Source organism: Arvicanthis niloticus, chromosome 6 (genome assembly GCF_011762505.2).
Source record: "Arvicanthis niloticus isolate mArvNil1 chromosome 6, mArvNil1.pat.X, whole genome shotgun sequence".
Classification (NCBI taxonomy): Eukaryota; Metazoa; Chordata; class Mammalia; order Rodentia; family Muridae; genus Arvicanthis; species Arvicanthis niloticus.
In genome coordinates, this window is record NC_047663.1 from 37,693,535 (window position 1) to 37,717,767 (window position 24,233).

At 40.2% G+C, this 24,233-nt stretch overlaps 1 protein-coding gene across 9 annotated transcripts in view; it reads right to left on the reverse strand.

Annotated features, from left to right (window-relative positions):
• Positions 1-24,233, reverse strand: part of Acaca (acetyl-CoA carboxylase alpha) — a 264,876-nt gene that overhangs the window by 40,341 nt on the left and 200,302 nt on the right. For all 9 annotated transcript variants that reach the window (XR_013111129.1, XM_076936129.1, XM_076936128.1 and 6 more), the window contains 4 exons: positions 23,363-23,632; positions 19,427-19,524; positions 15,617-15,737; positions 14,872-14,982 (listed from right to left, as the gene is read on the reverse strand). Coding sequence is in view for 8 of the 9 variants with exons in the window: in XM_076936129.1 (XP_076792244.1) it covers positions 14,872-14,982; positions 15,617-15,737; positions 19,427-19,524; positions 23,363-23,632 (600 nt within the window). In the remaining variant the exon portion in view is untranslated. The remainder of the gene's footprint in view (positions 1-14,871; positions 14,983-15,616; positions 15,738-19,426; positions 19,525-23,362; positions 23,633-24,233) is intronic.

Consider the following 24,233-nt stretch of genomic DNA (forward strand, 5'->3'; position numbering starts at 1 on the left):
GATACTCCCTGTTGCATAGGAAAGGGATATTTTCTGTTCAGAAACATTGTTTTTGGTCCCACTTTTGATACTTGATGATGTCTAACCACGAGAACACTGAACAATTACAAAACTAGCAATGAACCAAGGAAGGACCAAGCTCAGACAAAGGGACCTAAGACAACCAAGAACAGCTTGTTATTTAAGTGCACCATCTTAAATGTCTTCACTCTTTCTTTCTTTCTTTCTTTCTTTCTTTCTTTCTTTCTTTCTTTCTTTCTTTCTTTCTTTCTTTCTTTCTTTCTTTCTTTCTTTCTGGTTTTTCAAGACAGGGTTTCTCTGTGTAGCCCTGGCTGTCCTGGAACTCACTCTGTAGACCAGGCTGGCCTTGAACTCAGAAATCTGCCTGCCTCTGCCTCCCAAGTGCTGGGATTAAAGGCGTGCACCACCGCTGCCGGCTTCGCCCTCTTTTCAATGAGTTAAGAAGGGCATTCAGAATGAGGCCACTCCCAGAGAGACTCTAACACTTACCCATTCTATTATTCTGGTTGTTATTTTGAACCCTAGCACGCACACTTCTTTGAACCCCAATTCTGCATTTTCACATTAGAAGTAAGATTCAGTGACTTTGCATGTCTTCTCCCTCAAGTTCTGATGCTTTGGAAATGCCTGTGCAAGCAGCAGTATTTGTGCATTTCTTTTCCTCTGGGTTCCAAAGAAACCCTAGGGGTTCTCCACAACTGAAAACATTATTTCTGTGCTAACAAATGCTTATCACTTAAGAAGACTCATTTGCTAATAAAAGAAATTACAGGATAGAGTTACAGAGCACCCAAAAAGCCCTGTCTGTCTGGTATTAGCTTGGGAGATGGGGGTGGAATAGAGAAGGAAACAGATTTGAAGCCCATTTCCTTAATTACAAAGAAACAGCAACAATCACAGTCACTCAACAATCAAGAGAACCAGTAGCCTGGACTATCCTCAGCTGCCTGTAGGTTTGGAGTACCTAGCAGTGAGATGAAGGCTCACACTATAGCTCCTGATTTACAGGAGTCACTGCTGACTCACGTGGTTTTAATGATTTTAGGATACTTCTTAACAAAAGTTCCAATCAAGGCAGTGGAATCTAGGCTAGGAAAGATTCTATTCTGCCCAACTCTGAAATGACTATGCAGGGATAGCCACACAAGTCCTACCTGGCAACTAGAAAGATAAAAAGGCCCCACAAACAATCACTGTTTTTCTCAGTATGTTGGCCTAACAACCCTTGAGGGAAAGCTGTGGGTCAACGGCCCTCACCATCATCATATCTTCATTAAGTAGGTATGCTGCACTTGTCACCCATTGAAACTTTGACAAGCATTTCTGTATTGTCAAGTTCCTTGCAATGTTCTGGTTCCTGAATCATTCTCCTCACATTTTCTATTATATCATACAAACTCCTAATTTATTTGCCTAACAAGAACTTACCACCATTTACACACAAGAGACATCCAAAAGGGCACCCCTAAGGCTGCCTTTGCCGTCTTGCCCTAAGTGGTCAAAGCAGAACTATGAAATAACAAGAAAAGCATGATCCCAGGGTTCTCTGCTTAGAAGTGCCTAGACCCAGAACTAAAGGGCTAAATCAGAGAGGAAAGAAGATCTTCACTCAGTCTAGCTATATACTTAAGCTTTATTGAACACTCCACTTATTGTAGCTGGTAGACCTAAAAATTAAAATATCTCATGAAAGCCAGTTAGTATAGATGCAACTGTTAAAGGTTTCACCAAAGGTGCCATAGAGCCTGCAGAAACACTGAGATGCCTAAGGGGATAAATGAATGCAGTCAAACATTCTAAGGCCACTGCTGCTGCTGCTGCTGCTGCTGCTGCTGCTGCTGCTGCTGCTTATCCAAAGACACTGCAGACAGCTCAGGTTTACCACAGCTGACAGGCAATGAAAACAGTCTAATATACCGCCTGCTCTCACCCTTAAATCCCTTTTTGGAGATCAAGATAAACACATTCTTCCTTTCCCCAGTGCTCCAAACGTTTGACTGAAGTGGCAGAGGACTGAGAACGTTTGTGCGAATGAAATCACTGTATAAACTGAATGAGCGCAGTATTTTCTTGTAAAAATATTTGTCAGACAGCATTGAGATTTCCAAATAGCACAGATGCAACCTGGATCAGTTCCTAAAATATTGCTTTTATCCTAATATACATATTTTTGGAATATTATATTGGAATGTATATTAGTTTTGGAACCTTTAGTTATATGTAAATATTTTCCAATCATGTGATAAGATGGAAAATAATAATGGTGAATATCGATCATGGTAAAAAAGAAAATCTGCACCTTTCTTCCCTTTTTAACAATCCTTAGAGAGTCAGGACATTTACTATTTTAGGAAGCAGAGAGCACAGAATCTCTCCGACTCTGAGAATCAGACTACACAAGCGGAGTTCTCGATGCAATCCTCTCATGGTGTTTCTATTCTCCAGAGGGTAAATGTACTGAGCAATCATCATCACTGGATCTCATGCATGATTCTAGATATTAATGTCACTCTGGAATGTTATTGATAAAGGAGGAGGGGGGCAGACAGACAGACAGACAGACAGATGAGAGCAGACGGCAGTGGGGAAAGACTGGTACAAAGGGACAAGAGGGAGGATGGACGAGAAGAAAGGGCTGAGGGGAGAAAGGGGAGGGAAAACAGTGACAGCACTTCTCCTCCTAGCATCCTCCTTGACCTGAAAGAACTACATTTTTAAAAGCTGACAAGTAATTCAATCTCCAATTAACAATTCTAAGTGGTGCTGCACATATTTCTGTGTAAATGTTTCACCAGGAATATATCCAAGGGTGAATGGAATTAAATGTCTTGGGAGTCAGGGACAATGCCTCTGTGACCAAGAATACTTGGATGTTACCAAATACACAGCTAAAGGGTTACTTACACTCCTTTCTATACCGTTGTTGTCACGGCTGGCACTGGCAAACTAGAGAGCTAGCCGGCAGCTGGTGGATTAGGCTTGGGGGCAGAGAGGACGCTCAGTGATATACACTGACAGGCAGAGGGGATTTGAGCCATAGTTTGAGTCAGGATAATCCCCTTGACAAGACTCAAAAATCTCTAAGTAAGAAACAAATTCTGATGTGATCAAGTTTGCTGAAGAGTAATCTTGGGCAAAGAGACTGTTGCTACCAGTGGCAGGAAAAGACTGGTTTTGTTTTAAATGTATTTTAAAACAAGTGTCTTGCTATGTATGTAGCTTGGGTTGGCCTCAAGCTGACCATCTTATTCTGGCCTCCTAGGGCAGGTGTGTGCCATCATTCCCTGGCAGGAAAGTATTTAGCCACAAAGACACTGAGGTACAGATCAGAAAAAGCACTGAAGAGCTCTGCTCATTGAGAACACAAGTACAAACTCACGAGCAGAGGAACAATAAGGACTTACAAGTACAGTGGGTAAGGGTAGAGACTCTTAATGTAAAGGAGTAAAGAAGACCCATGTTTGCCTGTCAAATGTGAGAGAAAAGGCATAGGTTTCCAAATACAGAGCTGCCTGCCAAAAGAAATCACTCATCCCAGAGATCCATCAGCTAACTACTCATTTAGCTAGAGACATGAAAGTACTGACAATAAATCAATTCCAAATGGAAATACTTAGCATTTTAAATAAAGTCTGGTTTAGAGCCAGGTTTGGTGACTCATGCCTGTCACCCCAGCACTTGGGAACTGAAGGCAGGAGAGTCACAGTTTATGATGAGTTTCCACAATGTGAGGCCACAACTCAAAAGAAAACCAAGAGGGCAGACAAGAGTCTGGCTTATTGAGAGGTTATTCATATGTAACAAAACTATCCAATTTATGGTGTAAAATTCTATGACACTGACAAACATATCCAGTCATATTCAGTACACAGTAACAACATGGGAACGTCATCATCACACTCCTCTATCCCCTCTGCCTATTCCTAACAGCCAGTGATCTCATTTCTGCTCTGACTGCTTAGCCTTTTGTAAGATGGCATACAAAGAGATTCACAGAGTAAACAGCATTCAGGACACAGCTTCTTTTGGTTAGCATATGGAATGCATCACATTCATTCATACAGTGCAAGCGTAAGTACTTCCCTTTCATAGCCGGGTGTCATGATTAATTCAGTGTTTGTCAGTTGGTAGACATCTAGGTTTTCAGCTTGGGGAGAAACTAGGAAGAAAGCTACCATGAACATTTGGATACTGGTCACTTCTAGATAGTGTATAGGTAACTTAATAAAAAAACAGAAACCAAAACACAGATTTCAAAGTATCGATAACACTTCTGCATTTCTTTCAACAATGGACCAAATTCTAGTTATTCCAATCCATATCAGCACTTAGAATTTTGTAAATTAAACATTAAAAAATACTTGTTTTTGTTTTTCCTAGAGATGTGGATGTAACTCAGTTTTAGAGCACTTACCTAGCATGTATCAGACTGTGGGTTTGATTACCATCGCCATAAACAAACAACAAAAAGCTGTAATCATTTAGGGGAAGAATGTAATGCTGTGAAATTGTGGTTTTAATTTCCCTAATGAGTAGTGACAGACATAATTGTATATACTTACCTTCCATCCTTAAACATCTTCTTTCATGGAGAATCTACTCACATTTCTTGCCCATGTATTTAACTATTGGGCTGTTTTCTTATTGACTTCTGAGAATTCTTTATATATTCGAGATTGCCTTTTATCATATACGTGTTTCCCATAGATATTTTTTAAAATGTTCTTTAGTTACCTCCTCCTTTTCTAAATAGACTGGTACTTGAGGCTCACAGCAGCCAGGTATCTGGTATATCTAGAAAGATATACTTGCTAGAGCCTGACTTCTTAGACAGTAACATTTATTCTTTCTCTGCAGCTTTTTTTCCCTTGCATTTTCTTGTTTATGTCTGCTGGGTAGAATTTTTTTTTTAAGTTCCTTAGTATCAGGCATGTCCAAACATTAGTCCACAGGTTGCATGTATCATGATGGACAGGCACTGAATAGGTCCAACACATTTACAGATACTATGTTGCAAAGTCAAAAGATTGGATATTCCTGAAAATGAAGTTTGTTTTAAATAACATGAAATCAGGAATCATAATGTATCTCAACATAAAAGCAACTTTACATATAACAAATGCAATGAATGAATGCCACAATTCCATATGCACTACAGAAACTCAACACTGACATATTTAAGCAAGTTGTGCAATAATATGAAGTATAAAAGGGAAGCAAGTGACTCATTTCCTTTAGCTGTCTTTGGTTCAGATGCTGGGTGATGTTTTTGAGTTGTTACTGGTTCCAACCACGACCCTTAACATTTATTGTGTGTGTGTGTATGTGAATGAGTGTATGAGTACTTGTACACCATGGTGTGTGGGTACGTCAGAGAATAATCTGTGAGAGTCGGTGCTCTGCTTTTCTCATGTGGGATCAGGGAATGAAAATCAGTTCCTTACACTTGGCAGCAAGAGCTGAGCCATCCCTCTGGCCCTCTTTAAAAACTCTCTACACGAGCTACTAGTAAACCAGTAACTCCAATCATATATTATCAGGGTTGCTCTACTAAATTGTATAAACTTGCTTTATTGATTGAGAAAAGATATTTTATCAATGAGTCAAGTAGAAAATGAAGACATTCAAAAGCTGATTATCTGTTAAGATGGCCTTAACTCATCATATCTGTATCTTATGCTATTGGTTAAACTGGACTGAATTCTTTTCCTTAACAACTGGTTTCTCAAATTATGTGCTATTCTACAGGACTTAAATCCTAGGCACCGAGACATTATTAAAATTAGGAATCTGTCTAGACTCAAGCACAGGAACATGAAGCTCAGGCATGGTAATCTGGAGTTCAAATCTAAAATGCTCCTCAAGATCTCTCATGATTCAATACTCCTGCCTGTGTGCATTAGCTGATTAGACTGTGTGGATGGCCATCCTAAAGGAGAGGGGACATAGCTAGATCTGGACCTATGCACAGGGGACATCTCCTAGGATGACAAACAGCCAGGAGTCAGGTTTCTAAAGAGTCTAGAGTCCCAAGTCTTTATCACATTCACATAGCAGTCTGCACAGCAAGGGCTTGGGTCTATCTTCCTCAGGAAAGACTGGAGTCTTCGAATTTCTAATCTACCAACATGTGCAGTTGTTGCACTTTTAATTTATGGGTGTTAGGGGGCCCCTCTGACTTGGGAACATATTGGCTTGGTCTAATGCTTGGAGATTATTAAACCTGGAGCTGGGCTCCACTATCAGTTGTACAGATCTTTTATTTAGAAGATATGGTGCTCTAAATGCACAAAGAGCTCCCTGTCACCTTCACATTAAAGCCCCTAGTGCCTGGTAAATGGAATTATATAGCTGTCATCTCCTTTCCCCAAAGTTTTAAGAGTACAATGGGCTCATTTTTTCACACTCCATCCCAGCTTCAGAACTAAGAGACCTACTTTGTATTGATTTAAGGTCTCAGAAATAAATAAACCTGCTTCACCGCTGTGATTCACAACAAATTCATGATACACTATTGCATGATATATTTCAAGCTCTGGCTCCAGCTCTCTTTTTCCTCTAGTGAGTGATGGGGGAGGTGGGAGGTAGCAGGGAGCTGCAAAGCTGGCAGCCTGATGGTTATTGGAGATGGCTACGGACTGCAAATCCAAGAGGAGACACTATTGGAGGAGTACAGGATTTTTAACTGTGAGGCAAGAGTGAGAAGCTAATTTACTTGATTTCCAGGCTGGGGTTGTGGGAGAAGAAAGGTTGAAGAGAGAGGAGAGGGCTGACAGGATAGCAAGCTTCAAGTGAAGAACAATCTGAAAGGAGTTATGAACATGTATAGAAAGAGGAAAGTGAAGAAAACACACTAAACAATGGGGTAAGGAATGCATGACTAGAAAATGAAGGTGCTGAGGCCACAGCTCTGCATAAGGGGCCATGCCCACAGACCTAAGAGAGTATTTAGCTTGAGTTCAGGGGAATTGCTTTAATCATAACAGGAAGTGAAGAGGCTCTTATGAACAGCAGAATAAATGAAGTAAAGACACTTCTCCATTTAACACTCAAAAGACACACTAGAATCTTGGTGGTTTGAAATGTTACCCTAGAGATGGGGCATTGATACATCAGAGTTCCACATATACAAGGTGATGTAGAGTCTGCATCTTGAAGTGAGGGTAGCAAATTGTAGTAGGTTAGCTTTTGTATGTATGCCCTCAAGGCTTTGAGTGCCCCAAACTATGTCACTTTTACTGATTCCACCAGACTTTGGACTCAAAGAGTTTGAGGAGTACAAATTACCCCTAATGTCTACTCTCTAGTCACATGCCTAAACTGTGACTTCTGACAAGGAAGTTGATGGCAAAGCAGAAGATAAGATAATTGGGCCTCAAAACTTCTGCATGACACTGCAGGAGATCCCTAAGTCTCTGTAGCACAATTAACTTTTAACTTCTCTCTCTGTGTCTTTCAGTCTTCTGTCTCTGTCTTGCTCTCTCTAGGGTCTTACCATGTGTCTCTGCCTGTCCTGGAACTCACTGTATAGACCAAGCTGGTCTTAAACTGGCCTCTGCTGGGATTAAAAGCATGAACAACTAGGCCTACCAAGATAAAATTTAAATCACAATGTTGCTTCCACTAATATATAAGAGTTTTATATTTCATCATATGTAATTTTACTATTATATACCATAGTATGTAGTACCTTTTTAAAATTCCAGTCTTAACCTGTTCTCTATTTTAGCCTAACAGTTCTCTACTTCCAGATCAACACACACATCTATGTAGTACAGAATGGCAGCAATTAAAAGGAAATTTAAGTGCTCTTCTGGTCTTCCATTTTAAGGTAAGCAATACATATTATATGCTTCCCATTCTACACAAAGAACTGAAGTCCAAAGTTACTTGCAAAAAGGGAACTGAGCAAAAAAATTTTCATCTAAAGGTTTTGTGTATTGGTTAGTTTGTACCATCTTGACACAAACTAGAGTTTCCTAGGAAGAGATAATTTCAATTGAAGAACTACCTCAATCAAATTGGTGTGTGGGTGTGTGCATGCATGCGTGCACCATTAATGACTGATGTGTGAGGACCCAGTCAACTTTGGACAGTGCCACCTCTGGACAGGTGTACTGCATTGCATAACAGCAGACTGAGCAAGCCATGGAGAAAAAGCCAGTTACCAGCTTTCCTTCCATGGTTCTATCTCTTCTGCTTGAGATCCTCCTGACCTCCCTCAATGGTGTACTGTAAGCAAAATAAATCCTTTTCTCCCCAAGTAGCTTTGGTTGTGGTATTGACTACAGAAAGAGAAAGCAAACTAGAACTCCAAAGACTTTGAGCCCAATTGTATGTTGGGCAGTGTGATCATTCCTGTGTCTGTATTCAATGCCCCAAAGCAGAGTCTCAGGCTTTTCCCTTTATCTAGAAGCTCTGCACTAGAACTTGTCAGTTCTCCCAAGTTCATAGTATTGAAGGCTAACTAGACACATGAGGCTCTCTTAGATAATCAGAGGCTACTTTTGTAATGGAAATCTGAATGGCAATTCCACTGTACAGCATCTCCAAGCCAGTATTCAGGACTAGGCTGCTCATATATCACTAAGGCTTGCTGACAGAGTCAGAAATACTTGGTACAGTTTTCTACAAACTGAGGAGCAACAAAGGAAAACCAAAACGGCTTTCTAAAATGGGACCAGATTTACCAAGATTTTGTCTATGTGTAGAAGATGAGCTTGAAAATTAAGGAGATCAGATGTCTACTACAATATTCTCTAAGAATTCACTCATAGTGTCAATGCAAAACTTAAACAAGATATTAAAATAGTCTCTTTACAAAGGGAGAGCTATGGAATATAGGAACTATCTATTGTAAAACTAGGGAGTGAGGGGCTTTTAACAATGCTCACCGATGGGCTGATGCTTAGAGTCACTAGGGCTATTGAATCAACAAGTCCCTGGGGACTCTTAGAGACAGATGACTGACACATATACTACCCTAGCATGGCGAACATGGTGCCTCTTACATTAATGGTGTTCCAAAGTATGTTAATGGTCTTTACATAACATCTACTGGGAACATCAATATGTGAATGTACTACTAAAGTGATGAAGTCATGTAACATTTTTTTCAAAGAACTTTTGCCTCCAGAAAACCAGAAAGTATAAAGAATACTGTGTTTATATTCCTACTCCAGGGTCTGGATACTGAACTGTGGTAAGTACAAACCTGGAATGTAATTTAGAAAGAACATACAGCACCAGGAGTTCCCTAATCTAATCCCCACAAAAGCCTTGGGACGACATAAGTATTATCATGGCCTCCCATTGTACAATTAATAAAATTGAAACACAGGTGGAGGAATGATGGTGTTAAGGACTTGCTCAGGGTGATAATTTGTATGTGGTAGAGCCAGAAACTAAACCTGAGCAGCCTGGTTCTAGTCTACATTGTTAACCTCTTTCTGTCAAAAGTGACAATGCTGCCCATCGCACAGGGATAGCTAAAAACTGCTTCCCTCCTTAAATCTCTCTAACTCTCTCACATTGTATATGACAGACAGCATCATGGATGAGCATAGAAATGTACAGTGCAAGTCTCTGGTTCCACAAACAAATCTCCTTCATATGATCTCTAGCACTATGTTCAAGAGTCAGATGTAAGTGACATCACATACTTCACGTTGCATAGCTACATATAATTTTGTGCATGGTGATGAAGGTAAATCACAGAGGGGTGTGATTTTTTGGACTAGGTCTCAAAAGCAAGATTAACACTAAAGAGATGGCCTAGTGATACTGCTCTTCCAAAGGATATGAGTTCAATTCTCACCAGGCCATCACCTAAAGTGACTCCAGCTATAGGGGCACCTGATGCCTCTGGCCTCCATGAGGACCCGTACTTAATGTGCATATCCCCACCACACACATACACCTAATTAAAAAATAAAACTGAATCCCAAAGAAATAGCAAGATTAACAGAATTAGGTCAGGCCAGGTGGTGGTGGCGCACGCCTTTAGTCCCAGCACTTGGGAGGCAGAGGCAGGTGGATTTCTGAGTTCGAGGCCAGCCTGGTCTACAGAGTGAGTTCCAGGACAGCCAGGGCTACACAGAGAAACCCTGTCTTGAAAAACCAAAATCAAACCAAACCAAACCAAAAAAACAAAAAACAAAACAAAGAAACAAAACCCAGACTTAGGTCCTGGAGGACTTTGAGCTCTCGGCCACATGTGCTACATGAATACATTTTTTGGAGACTCAGTGCAAAGAGCAGCCTAACTTTACTAAAGGGGAAGAGTTTATAGGGTTTCTTTTTTTCCTAAAAGAGAAATAGAAGCAAAAAAAAAAAAAAAAAAAAAAAAAAAAAAAAAAAAAAACAGTTTATGACAAAGAATTCACATAGAAAACCTTCAGAATAATATACCCACACACATCATAGCCATTAGCAGGGAGAGGTCTTCCCTCCACAGGCAACTGCTGTCCAGAGCACACCCACAAACCACAAATTCATCAAGTCTGGGGCTGAGAGATAGCAGGCTCTGACCTATATCAGTGCTGCCTTATAACAGAGGTCCCTCTAGCCTGGCTGCCACTGGACACTATGCTAAACATGAGAACAAAAACTGAGAGGTGCTGGGGGAGGGGAAATATTTGCTACGGCAAATGTCCAAAAGGCACCCTAACTTAGGAGTTTATAACTGCAAATCATCTCAGCTCACCAAGGGTCTGTCCTAGCAACAGTTCAAGTAGACAGCTGGCCTCTGCCACACCAGCATGAGTCCCTTCACAGCAGGTGGGCAGTCACACCCATCAGGTTAACCTGTCATTTTGAGGACTTAGAATATGCAACCTATAGTTCCTGAAGTCATGGCTGCTGTAACCTTGAGAGACATGTAAAACATATCCTCACCAACGGCTGTTTATGCCGGCACTCTCAGCACTCTCTGTGGACAGTGGGCAGAGGCCTGAGCTCCTCTGTAATGAGACTCAAGTTCACATTTTAATTGATCCAGTCTGCCGATTGTTTCAGTCTTGTCTGGGCCCTGACACCACTCTAACCCCCAACAACAAGGAACTGGGAAGAGCTCTTGACTTTGAGTTTCAGATGTCATTTGGGCTACTTCCAATCACCAGCTCACTGGCTTAAAGTATCAAATCTGGATCACAAAGGTCAAATCAGGAAATCATCTTGCTCCTTAACTTGGCAATATTCTAATAATTTATTTACAAATAAGTTATTTACAAATAACTACAGGGAACAAAAACACAGCAGGTGTAGAAGGAACATACACATTCTGATCACAAGAGGAAAAGGATAACAATACTAATGTGGAAAATATCTTCTTGTTCTGAGACAAGCTGCAGTCGCAGGGAACAGTGCTGGAGAATAAAATGTACAGAAAACTCGGCAGAATGAAAGAAGGAGGGAACAGCAGCAGTACTTTATTTACTGTGCAGGTCACTATAGAAGGAGGAGAGAGAAGGGGAAGAAATCTCTAAAGCAAGACACTTTGGAAGTGTAAGGTAGGAAGGTGCACACCAAAATCAGGCCACCAACACCATGTGTGAAGACATGGAATACAGCCATAAAAGCCCGATGCACACGTACAACGTAATAATTTGGAAATTGTGTGTGCTGAAGCTTTTTATCTATTAAAGGAACTAACAGTTTACATGTTGCTGTTATATGAGTGGAGTATGTGGCATGTCAACTCTTCCTCTTCTAATATCCCATGTTAAGTTAAATCAGTGATGGGGCTGGAGGGGGTGGGTAGGGTTGGGAGAAAATCCAAGAGAAAGAAAGTTTTTAAAAAATCTCCGCCTCAGCAAAAGTTTTCATTAAAATTTTAGACAAATGATCCCTGTGTCCTTCTCTCTTGCTGCCTGGGGCTCCATGCTATTTCTATGCAAATAACAACCTCGTGGTTTATATCTTATTATTTCCACTGGAGCTGCAACGACATGACCTGAGACGTGTAAGGGGTGGGATGGGGGGTGGTGGAAAGGAGAGAGAGAGAGAGAGAGAGAGAGAGAGAGAGAGAGAGAGAGAGAGAGAGAGGGTGTTCACTCAAGTGTGAAAAAATATTGTCAGGAGTGAGCGTCAAGAACAAAAAAAAAATTGCAGGGATAACGTGTTTATTTCAGTCCCGCACCCCACCCCACCCCCACCCCTTGCAAACAGGCACCTTTTAAAATTCATTGGGCATCGGGCGATCACGCACATCCATCTGCTTTCACTTCATCATTTGCATTTCATGCCTCCTGGCTTCTGATGTGCTGATACTTTGATGCAGTCAGGAGACTCGCATTATCATTATTTCAATTTCCAAAGGGGTCAACGGGATCAGCACTTGCACACACAAAATCTTTTTCCCCCTATAACCTCTGTGCACCCCTTTCTTATTTTTCACCCCAATGTTTAACATAAAGAATAAAGACTCTAAAAGGTGAGTGCTGGATGTTTACAGTCTAACGCTGTATATAAGCCTGCATATGCTGCCTACATTTCCACTCCACACATAGGTACACAGATACAGTGACCAAAATGGTCAGGGCATAAAAAGCAAGCTGCACAGTGCTTCAAACACACAAAGACTTTCTCATACATGGACACTCGGGGAGGAGTACATTCAGAAAAAGAAAGGAATCTACACGCAAAACCTAGAAACAAAGAGAGACATAGAAACATAGAAACATAGAAACATAGAAAGATGTAGATGAAGAGGGACTAGCATGAGCCAGGAGTGAGAGGGAAAGAAGCGTGCAGAGAGAATGGTAAGTAGAGACTAGAGAGACAGACAGTGTGAGCTTCTATGTGAGCTGCTAGCATTCAGGAGTGAGCCAGGGGCAGCAATCTGAGCTGGCGCTCTCTGATAGCTTCCCTTTTCATTCCTGATAAGCAACGGAGCTGAGAGGACATTCTTAATGAATTTGCATGAAATTGGGTATCTTCCAGCAACAAGACTTTGTAGTTAAGAGGTGCAGACATGAACAGAGTATAGCAGAGCAGGTGGAGCGGGATTAGGTAACCTCTACATAGAACACTCCCTTCAACTAAAATGATCACGTTCTTCTGGGAACCAGCATTGTTAAACTACAACAGAGCCACCCCTCAGTAACCAGGCTTTTCTTTTACAAACAGCACTGTAGGCTAGGGAAGAGGAGAATACTGAATTTGATCAGCACAGATATTTAAAACAAAACAAAACAAAACAAAACACTACTGTTTTCTTCTTGGCACAAATGAAATTCAACTAGTAAGATAATAGCAAATCCCTCAAAACAGAAAACCTTTCTATTTAACAACCTCTGTGTAACAATACTGGAGTAGGGGAGGCACTAATATAACCCATATACACTTCAGAAACACACACTGTCTACATAAGACAACATCACAGAAATACAGGGGTATCTATCATTTTAAAAACCTGTCCTCATAGAGAATGGTGTCTAAAACTCTCTTCAGTGTTCATCAAAACCTCATACTTAGATAATAACCAGAGGAGCAACTTTAAAAAATTAAGGCTCTCAGCATTTCCTCCCCTGCAGTCATTTTCAGTGGTGGCAGTTCTTCAGTTTCATTTCCAGGCTGATACTACTCTGCCTTTCCTTAGAGAGAAAAGCAAACCCTGTGCTCTCTGATATCCCCTCAAGCTAATTAGACAATGAAATTGACCAGCTAGTCTCTATTCTGCAATTTAAATACCAAATCTTAAAAAGCATTTCTACTGTATAAGTGTACTTTTTTAGAGGTATATTTAGAAATGTCTCAAAACAGCAAAATTGTACATTCTTAACACCTCGCTAGTATTTAATCCATTCTGCCAAGCCAGTGCCACAAACACAATATTCAATACTACTTGGCATGTGTATAACTCTACAGGTGTCATCAAGCCATGTAAGGGAGATACAGGAAAGCCCACACTTTGTGCTGAGCACCTGTGTATTTTAATTTAGCATCACAAAATTAAGATGCAAATTAACAGTCAAGAAAGCTGAAGAGCTAAAGGGCTCTGTAACTTGTACAGTAGAAGCCAACTAACTTCAAACTATTCCATTTCATATGTTTCCTGCTCTGAAGGGAAAATAAAGTTCTGATGCTTAAAGGGGGTGTGTGTGAAAGGAAAGGAGCGGGGGGATGGAGTGTGGAGTGAGTGCTGTGTGTTCTTGGTTAGTTTCAGTCTTCTGTGCAGTATCCTCACCATCTCCCCCCTTTCAGGAGAGCCATAAGCTCAGATGTGTCCCCTTTCTCTGTCTCTGTCATTCCTTCCATGGAATTCATCTGTAGAACCCAATCACTTCACTGTTCATTATTTACTGAGCACTTTCACTATACAATGTTCTTTTTCAGAGGTATGTTTAGAAATTTCTCAAAACATTAAAACTGCATATTCTCAACACCTCAACCAGTGCTAAATCCACATTGTAGAGTCAAAAAACAGAAGCCAGTACACTTAGAACCTGACAGTTTCCTGCATTGAGAACAGGACTCCTCACATGTCAAAGGCTTGGATAAACAGAGGCATTCAGTTTTCAGTCTTTCTAGAAAGGAACTAGAACATGACTTCTTTGGAACAGAGGTTTATAGATATGCTTACTAATATATATTCTATATATAATTGTATATAATAGGTAAATATTTATACACACACACGACTTGGAATCATACTGGTGCACAAATAGCTACTCAAAATATTTGTTGAATGAAATAATCAATGAATGAATGGGTAAGTAAGTCAATTGGCAAACATTAGAGGAGGAGACACATTAAGGAAGGCATGGGCTGAAGGCTGCCCTCTAGTCAGAACTTTTTCATTATTAAACAATCAATCTCATATATATGTACAAAATCCTGGCAACTTACTTTGTTGAGGGCACCAGCTCCTGTCAGAATTAAGTGAGAATTTTCAACCTGGATGGTTCTTTGTCCCAGCCGGACAAGGTAAGCCCCAATACCAATGGCCCGGCATGTAACCTTAAAAAAGAATAAATTCTGCATGTCACATATTTATATCCTTCCCCAAGCTGTAAAAACAAAGGCACAAATTAAATATATAAAATTCATATGAGCAGAAATACTGCTTTTCATGAACCTAATGACAATACAACCCCTACCCAATCCAATTTCCAGGTTAAGTAAAGGACAAAATGCATTGAATAATGAGTATTAGACACTCCAGGAGTTGTGGTTCTTTTATTTGCCCATTTCACAGATGTCAACATGCACATGCACAAGTAAAGTACTAAGAAGAAATTCAAGATGTTAAAAATCTGGTAGAATATTTGGAGAAATAAGAAATGGAATTAAATGTTGAAATAGCCTACATTTGAGAAATTTAGTAGTTTATATCATTCTGTCTTATCATTTATTGTGTATGATTATGATAAATGTATAGATATACCGTCTCAGGAAGTATTTCAGTTTAGGACCCAACAGTAGTGAGGAAGGGCAGAAATAAACACAGTCACACACCCGGCTTTTCAGTAAGTGTCATACCTCGTGGGAAATGGAGGATGTAGCTCTCTGGTAGAGAACAGCTGTCTAGACAGTATGAGACCCTGGGTTCAATCCCAGCATTGAAAGGAAACTTCATTCTACAAATATTTACCAGGCTGATGGTGATGATCTCATCATAAGCCAATGAGGATTCCCCAGCAATCATTCCAGAACCCCGAAGGTTCTCTGCTCCCAGTCCTTCTTCTTTCCCAATAATGTCTGTTATCTTGTACCTATTGGATAGTCATGCCAAATCACAAAAGTTAAACACAGTAATAGGAACTTATAAGCAGAACCAATTAAAATTACAAGACTATTTAATACTCTCTAATTCTGTTCATGTTCTTCATTCCTAAGGGTTTCCATTTTAGCTTGGATCCTACTTTACTTGGGAATGATATTCTGTAAAAGAAACAACAAAACTTGGAATTTAGTAACTAGGTTAAAGCTTTGTTGATGCAGATACTGGTGTGGCTCTGAAGAGAATAACTTCTGTAAAACGGGGATGGTAGTCTTTACCTCCAAGATATGGAAGACATGATGGTTAAAGCAGCAAAAGGGCATGACACAGCTCAGATTTTAAAAGCCCTTTCTTACATCCTTGGACACATTCTTAAGAAAAAAGCAGGGTCAACATATATCTCTAAAGTAAGCCACAACCATTAAAACTTAGACAATTTCATATAAAAGTAAAAAACAAAGAGAGACGGAGAGAAAGTGGAGAGTATCATCCCTCTCCTTTTCAAAGATGAGAATAAAGAGGAGGGTCAAAACAATGTATTCCCATTTACAAATAGCAAGTATGCTGGTGAGGGTCCTGGCTATGGCTCTCTGAAAGGAGTGATGTGATGGACGCAGAAGTGAGATGCTGACCGAGTCACCCAGAAAGCATCCTGTGGGCCACTCATTAGGAGGCACAGCTGACAATGGGAAACAGGAGATGGCAACAGAGCTAATAAAAGTAAGGATGTCCAGCACCACACGTACACATGCATGAATACACACGCACTCATGTACATGGAAAGCACAGTTAATAAAAGGATGTCCAGCACCATACATACGCATGCATGAATACACATGTACATGGAAAGTATAGAGCTGGAAGCAGAGATATGCATACATTACTTATTGTTCCTGGCACAGGGCAGGAATTGTGTTTTATTTTAACTTTCATGAGATGAAATAATAAAAATAAGCACTGTATAACAGCTCTTAACTACCTCAGCCCTGTATTTTTCTGCTCCTTTCTGTCTCTCCCTCCACTGACTCCATTTCTTTGTCTTAGCTGTGGTCCGTGACTGTATCTCTGCTTCTCAGATTGCTGTAGCTTTCTATTTTTAGCCTCTCCCAAAATCAAGTTATCCACAATTCTTTTTCTCTGTATATTTAGACTTCAGATTCTATAGTTATGTTACAAATAAGCTAATCTTCCTTTAGAAAGAGACATGAAAAAGCTGGCAAAACTCTACCATATCCACACCATGTTCCAAGGCATCCTGAGGCACCACAGTGAACCCCTAGGGACATTGCAGTATATTTTTAGAAGAACACTATGACATGTGATATCTGTTAGACCCCATGTGAATGATTAGCTTTAGGAAGTTCACAGCTTAACAGAAGATAGAATGTTGTCAAAAGAAATGCAGCACTATCTTTATAGAGCCAGGTTTTTGCAGTTTCTGTGGAACAAATGCAAACTTTGCACAAAAACCAAGAAAGAACAAGAAACGAGGGTGGCTATATACAAGGTAACTAACTCCCAGGTCTGCAAGCACAGTATCACATTATTCATAAGTTACTGTAATTATTTAAGAATCAGCTAGGTAGTACTTTCAGATGCTAGAGGTAAAGGTATGAGGGACAGGAGTTCAAGACCCTCCTTAACTACCTGGTGAATTCGAGGTTAGCCTGGGTTCATGATACCCTCTTTCAACACTCCCTAAGAACCTACCCAGAAAACAAGAATAAAATACATTTTTCCAATTCACATGGATTACTTTATTCAAGTGATCATTAACTTCATAAGAAAGAAACATTTATGATGTTACTTGTATTTAACTACTTAATTAAAAAAAAAACATTAGGTCTATGTTTAGTTTAGGGGTGCTGTGAAAAAGGATTAGACATATTAAAGGTGCCATGAGCTGGGTGGTGGCACATGCCTTTAATACCACACTTGGGAGACAGAGGCAGGAGGATTTCTGAGTTCTAGGAAGGCCAGGGTTACACAAGAAAACCCTGCTTTGGGGATGGGGGTGGGATGGGGTGGGGAGGGGGAAAGCTGCTGTAAACTAAGGAAGTCTGAGAACCAATGGCTTAACTTATATGAAGAAAACTATACACATCAGTAAACAGAAAAATATGCCATGTTTCTTTTTAGGGAAATTAAACAGAGATATCCAGTCCTTATAAATTAATATATAAAACCAATATAATCCAAATTAAAGTAATTATGAGAAGTTTCTGGTTATTAAAACATGTGCTAGGTCACTGGCTTGTTCTTCAGCACCATAAAAACAAAAAACTAACGAAGAAGCATATCAGTTAGTTACAACTTGGAAAAAATAATGTGAGAAATATGTCCCACAGCAATAGTTAAACTAGTACGGCAATGGCCCAAGAATGTAAGAATTAGTCAATAAATAATACCGCAGAAATTAACATTCTAGAAAATATGTGCAAAGAAATTATCAAAATGTTCAGCCTCACTGGTAATCAAAAATGCAAGATAAAAATAGCAGTTGCTATCTTGTTTTGGAGACAGGGTTTCTCTGTGTAGCCCTGGCTGTCCTGGAACTCACTCTGTAGACCAGGCTGGCCTCTAACTTAGAGAGACTCCACTGACCTTGCTCCGCCTCCTGAGTGCTGGGATTAAAGGTATGTGCCACCACTGCCCGACTAACAGTTGCTACTTTTGAGAAGATACTCATTATTGCTAAATATAGTAACCACTGTTTTAAACAACAATCACTGACTCATTCAGAACAGAGGAAATCAGTGCGATCATGTACTTACTGACTGGGGATGCAAATCTTGGAAGGGCAATTTGAAAAAATTTAAAAACCTTTAAATATAGACTTTCTGACATGTAAACATCTAGAAATTTACACAAAGAGTTATCAGATACCCTGTGCTTCAACATACCACCCCCCAAAAGCTCTTATGAATGAAATTCTTACAATTCCATGTGCAATTAATATACTGTATTATTTTATTCAAGTGATCAAGCTGGACAAAAACACTTGAAGCTATTGTATTTAACCACTTGAACAGAAACATTAGTGTATGTTTTAGCTTATGGATAGAGTGCCAGGAACACAGATTAGGGACAGTCCAAAAGTGTCTATAAAGGAATAGTCAACTCAGAGATATAACAGTGAAAGGCTGGAAATGGTCTGCATGTTCAAAGATAGTATATTCACTATGATATAATATTATACAACTGTTAAACTTCATGTTTATTTCTGAAGGAAGATTAGCTTTATATCTAATGTAATTTTAATCTGAATATAAGAAATCGCCCTAAATTTTAATTCAAAGGATAAAAAAAAACAAAACACAAAAACCTCTTATCTACTATAATCCCAACTACATAGAAAAAAAAAAAAGCATCATGAATATTGAAAAGGCAGTAGGAATAACGTAAATCCATAGTTGTGCTTTAGGGTAGGCCTGTGGCTGGTATTTTTCTTTTTCTTCAAAATTATTTATACATTTCATTGTTTCTTAAATGAGTAAATAAGATAAATATTGCCTAAAATCCTCCATTAATAGCAGGGCACTTCAGTAATAAGCTAAGGTACAAATCTAAGATGTCTAGGTTATACCACAGAGCTTTTCAAGGTTGTATGAGCACAAAGTAAAGAGATATTCTCTTTCTTTGAGAATCATGGCCAAGTCCATCTGACATACAAATACCCACCTGGATTCTCCTTCATCCTCCACATGTTCACAGTGGACAGAATTGAGAGCACTGACTCTTTTATAATCCTGGGGTGTCAGATATAAATACTTGTATCCCTGTGAAGCATAAATAGTTTTTAACTCATTATCTGCCATTATCACACAACCAAGACAAAGTCAAACATATATAAAAAAAAACTTACTCCAAAGCTAGATTTAAACTATAAATTCTTTGAGTGACTGTCTAGCAGAACACTAGTATATGTGGTTCCAAAGATGGAAGTTCCTATATTTTAGTCACTGACTGTCTGACCTTGAAACAATATACCCTATAGTTCCAGTTCCAGGTATGTTCCATTCATTTCATTTTCAATAAGGTTAAAGGGTCATTTCTGGGTCTTTAGTGACACTTCCATTAAATATATCAGCATGGGACTCAGGAATTGTGTGAATTACTGCACTTCACTCAAATCCATATCATCAAAATAGAGAGGGGTAAGGTATAACTGAAAGGATCACAAATCTGGGAAATTAATATTGAAATTAGAGGTCGGGGCAGTAAAAAGTCTGAGCACAGAATTTATACTTTCGCTTTTTTTTGAATAAGTAAGTTCTATTTATATTAAAATGCTGTATTACTTAATGATTTATTTGCATGCATACATGTACAAACAATTAAATCAGAGTACTATGTTATACATGTTTAATATGCTGAATGTATTTACAAATTAGCAGTTTTTATACACTGAGATGTGGTACAACCACCATGACTAATTCTAAGTTCTTCCAATACCCAAACAGAAACACAAACTTTTGAGTAGTCATTACTAACCTCATTATATACTTTATAGACACATTTTAATGAACTGTAATTACAGTCACTAAAATCCATTGAGTTTGTTATAAACTTTTATTTTTAAGGTATTGTGTGGCTGTTTCCCAGGCTGGCCTTAGCATCCAGAGGAGTCGGGATTGCAGGCTTCAGCAACCATATGTGGCCTTTATCATTATTACCTGATGAGTTCTGATAAGTGTATAAATCATGTTAGCACCACGGTAATCAAATAAGGAATGTTTTTTTATTATACCTTCAAATAGTCTTACATATAAGGACATGAAAGGTAGGAAAAGAAACTGAGAAAAAGGAGGCACAAAGGTAGATAGAAAACCAAGAGAAGTATTTAAAAGATAATGCAGAGACCACTGGGATCAAATGCTGCTGAATCATCAAATAACCACTACGATAAGGTCTGAGAACTCAGTGTTGAATTTGCAGCATACAATCTCTGGTGACCTTGACAAAAGTAGCTTGATTAGAATGGTTCTGGTGCAGGCTTCACAGAAGGAGGTTCAAGAGAGTGGGAACAGAGCCTGCAATAGCAAGAGCAGACAATTCTTTGAAGTTTTGCTTTCAGGTGAAGAGGAAGAACAGGAGTGAGTGACTTGAGTGATATGTGTGTGTTATGTCAAGGTATAGTTCCAGGAGAGAGGGGAAGGGGATGAGCGAGCAGAGGAAGAGTGGTATTCTTCACTACAAAGAGCTACAAAGGGAGGGGTGGCTTTAGGAGGGGCGGGGATTATTCATTTCATGCACACTGGACTGAGGTGGAGAGGGGTGGGGACAGACACAGGAAGTGCTCATCTGCACAAGAAACTAAAGCTTTTCACTTGTTTCTCTTGCAATACGGGGTGGGGGGTGGTGGGGGGAGTGGGGTGTGATGCAGAGAAGAAGCAAGACTGATCCTGAGTAGGAATGAAGGTAAGAAAAGAAAGTGGAGAGGAAGTGAGGAGAGAGGAAATGTGAGACCATCATTAAGAGTTTGGTAAGCTCAGATTTAGAAAGTGGGACCCAGTCAGAGAACCACATTTTTCTCCATCTCTGTTCAGTTGCACAGTGTACATGTGGAGAAGGTGGACAGAGTTAGGTTTAAAAAGATTTTACTTTTTATAGGTACAGACGAAGCAGAATGAGCAGAAACACAAAGGTGACAATTAAGACAATTAAATGCTATCAAGGTGAACCTTGGAATTAAAAAAAAGTTGAATGAGCAGAGCACAGGCCTTGAATGCCAGCTGAGCCAAGCAGACCTTTATGAATTAAAGGACAACTGGTTCTACACAGTATATCCCAGGCCTACTAAATCTACATAGAGAGACCTAAAAGCAAAACAACAAACTGGATGTTGCTGGTGCACACCTTTAATCCCAGCACTCCAGAGGCAGAGGGGCAGAGAGGCAGAGGAGGCAGAGGGGCAGAGAGGCAGAGGAGGCAGAGGAGGCAGAGGCAGAGGAGGCAGAGGCAGAGGAGGCAGAGGAGGCAGAGGAGGCAGAGGCAGAGAGAGGCAGAGGCGAGAGGCAGAGAGAGAGAGAGAGGCAGAGAGAGGCAGAGAGAGAGAGAGAGGCAGAGAGAGAGAGAGAGAGAGAGAGAGAGAGAGGCAGAGAGGCAGAGAGGCAGAGAGGTAGAGAGGCAGAGAGGTAGAGAGGCAGAGAGAGAGGCAGAGAGAGAGGCAGAGAGAGGCAGAGAGAGGCAGAGAGAGGCAGAGAGAGGCAGAGAGGCAGAGGCAGAGGCAGAGAAGCTGAGGAGAGGCAGAGAAGCAGAGGAGAGGCAGAGAGGCAGAGGCAGGTGGATCTCTGTGTTTGAGGCTAGTCTGGTCTACAGAGTGAGTTCCAGGACAGCCAGGGTTACACAGTGAAACCCTGTCCAGAAAGAACAAACCAAACTAAACCAAAAAAAGCCAAAACCAAAGCAAAGCAAAGCAAAGCAAAGCAAAGCAAAGCAAAGCAAAGCAAAGCAAAACAAAACAAAACAAAACAAAACAAAACAAAAGAAACCACCAAACAAGTTGAATGAAATGAGAGTGAAAATGGAAAAAAAAAAGTGGTAGAATCACAGTATTCGTAGGCTTAAAAGATCACTGGATTTTGAAAGCGTCAGAAACCGAGCACATGGAACACATGTGATAATGCCCTGCCATTCCAATTCTTGCTCCACTGTAGACAGCTACCAAGTTGCCCTGCAAGTTAGAAGCCCCAAGAACAATGGAATGGAAGGGTAGCAAAGAGAGGAATACATAAAAGTGATGAGAGAGAGAGAGAGAGAGAGAGAGAGAGAGAGAGAGAGCGAGAGCGCAAGGGTGGACCATTAGAGATCTCAAAGATCCAGTTAATTTACTGGATCACCTAGTAAATGCAACAATCTCAAGAATTATCACACAACTAAGTAGCATTAGAGAAAGTTAACAATAGAGTAGAAATGAAAAGATGCAAAGTGGCCTGGAGAGGTGGCTCCAGGGTTAAAAGCACTTACTGCTACTGCTCTTAGAGTCCAGGTTCAATTCCCAGCACCTACATGACAGCTCATAAGTGGCTGTGACTCCAGTTCCAGAGGCTCCAACATCCTCTTTTGTTGGCTACAGGTTCTCTCTCTCTCTCTCTCTCTCTCTCTCTCTCTCTCTCTCTCTCTCTCTGTCTTTCCTCTCTCACACACAAGCACACAGTATATGTACATATACTTAGCCGCATACACATAAAATAAATTTGGGAGCTGGAGAGATGAGTCAGTGATTATGTTCTGCTCTTGAAAAGGAGCCAGCATCTCTTCTGGGTCACTCACAACTACCCAATATAGTGGCTCAAATCCACTTCTTAAGGAAGGTGGTTCTCTTATTTGTTTTAAATTTCATCTTGTGTATCACATGGAGGTCAGAGAACTTATGGTAATTGGCTCTTCCCTTCCATCACTGTGGATCCTAGGGATTGAACTCAGGCCTTCAGGGTTGGCGGCATGCATCTTACTCTTAACCATTTCACTGGCCCTAAGGAATTTTTGTTAAGTAATTTTGTAAATGCTCCTTTTAAGACATAAACCTCCTCCATTGTTCCTCTCAGGTATATCAACACACATCCATGCATAAACATACAGAAACTTGAGGTGTTATCTCTGTGTGGCCCATACCTTATAGGGATCTTCAGGATCTACCCAGGCCACGTGGAACATATGACGTATTTCTTCTGCCAGCCCAATTCTAGCTCCACTGTTGGCTGCCACATAGATGCGTGGGATACCTTCTGCTCTGGCAAGTTCAGAAGCTCTGAGAAACAGCAAATCTTCCTGAGGCCCAAAGGAGCCAATTCGATATGTAATGTCATTGCCGATAACAATGATATCTCGGCCATCTGGATATTCGGGGCTTTTAAGGCTCATTTTCCAGGCTACCATGCCAATCTACAAGGACAGAAACAAACAAATATAGCTTCTTACATGCCTTTACTTCTGAGGTTTCTTGAAGGTAAGACACTAGATTTAGATACATCCTTCAGAAGATGTGCACTGTAAAAGAACCAAGCTCCCTCTTGGAAAGCAGACAAACATTCTAGGACACTGCTTCACATTATTACTGTATTGTCTCAATTCTTCAATGAATTTACTTAAACAAAATGGAAAAACTCTAAATCTAAATGCACTCAAGATTACATGCTGAAGAAAGATAAGACAGTGGGGTTGAGTTCAGAATGTCCATTTTACTAAACTATATACTACAACACTATTTTCAGCTTTGGTGAGATTTGTTTCAAGAAACCTTTAGCACGTAAGGGCTAGAAAGAGCATCACCTCTCACAGACTGTCCAACTTTTGTGATCTGAGGCCTGTTCTCTATGAAAGATTCCTCAGTGGCTCAGGTCCAGGTATTTCCATTTCTGCAAGGATTTACTATTGAAATTCTTGTTGCTTTCTTCAGCTCCAGAAAACCAAAGGATGCACAGAGCTAATCTCTTGATGCACTATGATGTATGTAAATCTCTGCTCTCTGTTCAGTGGCATCTGA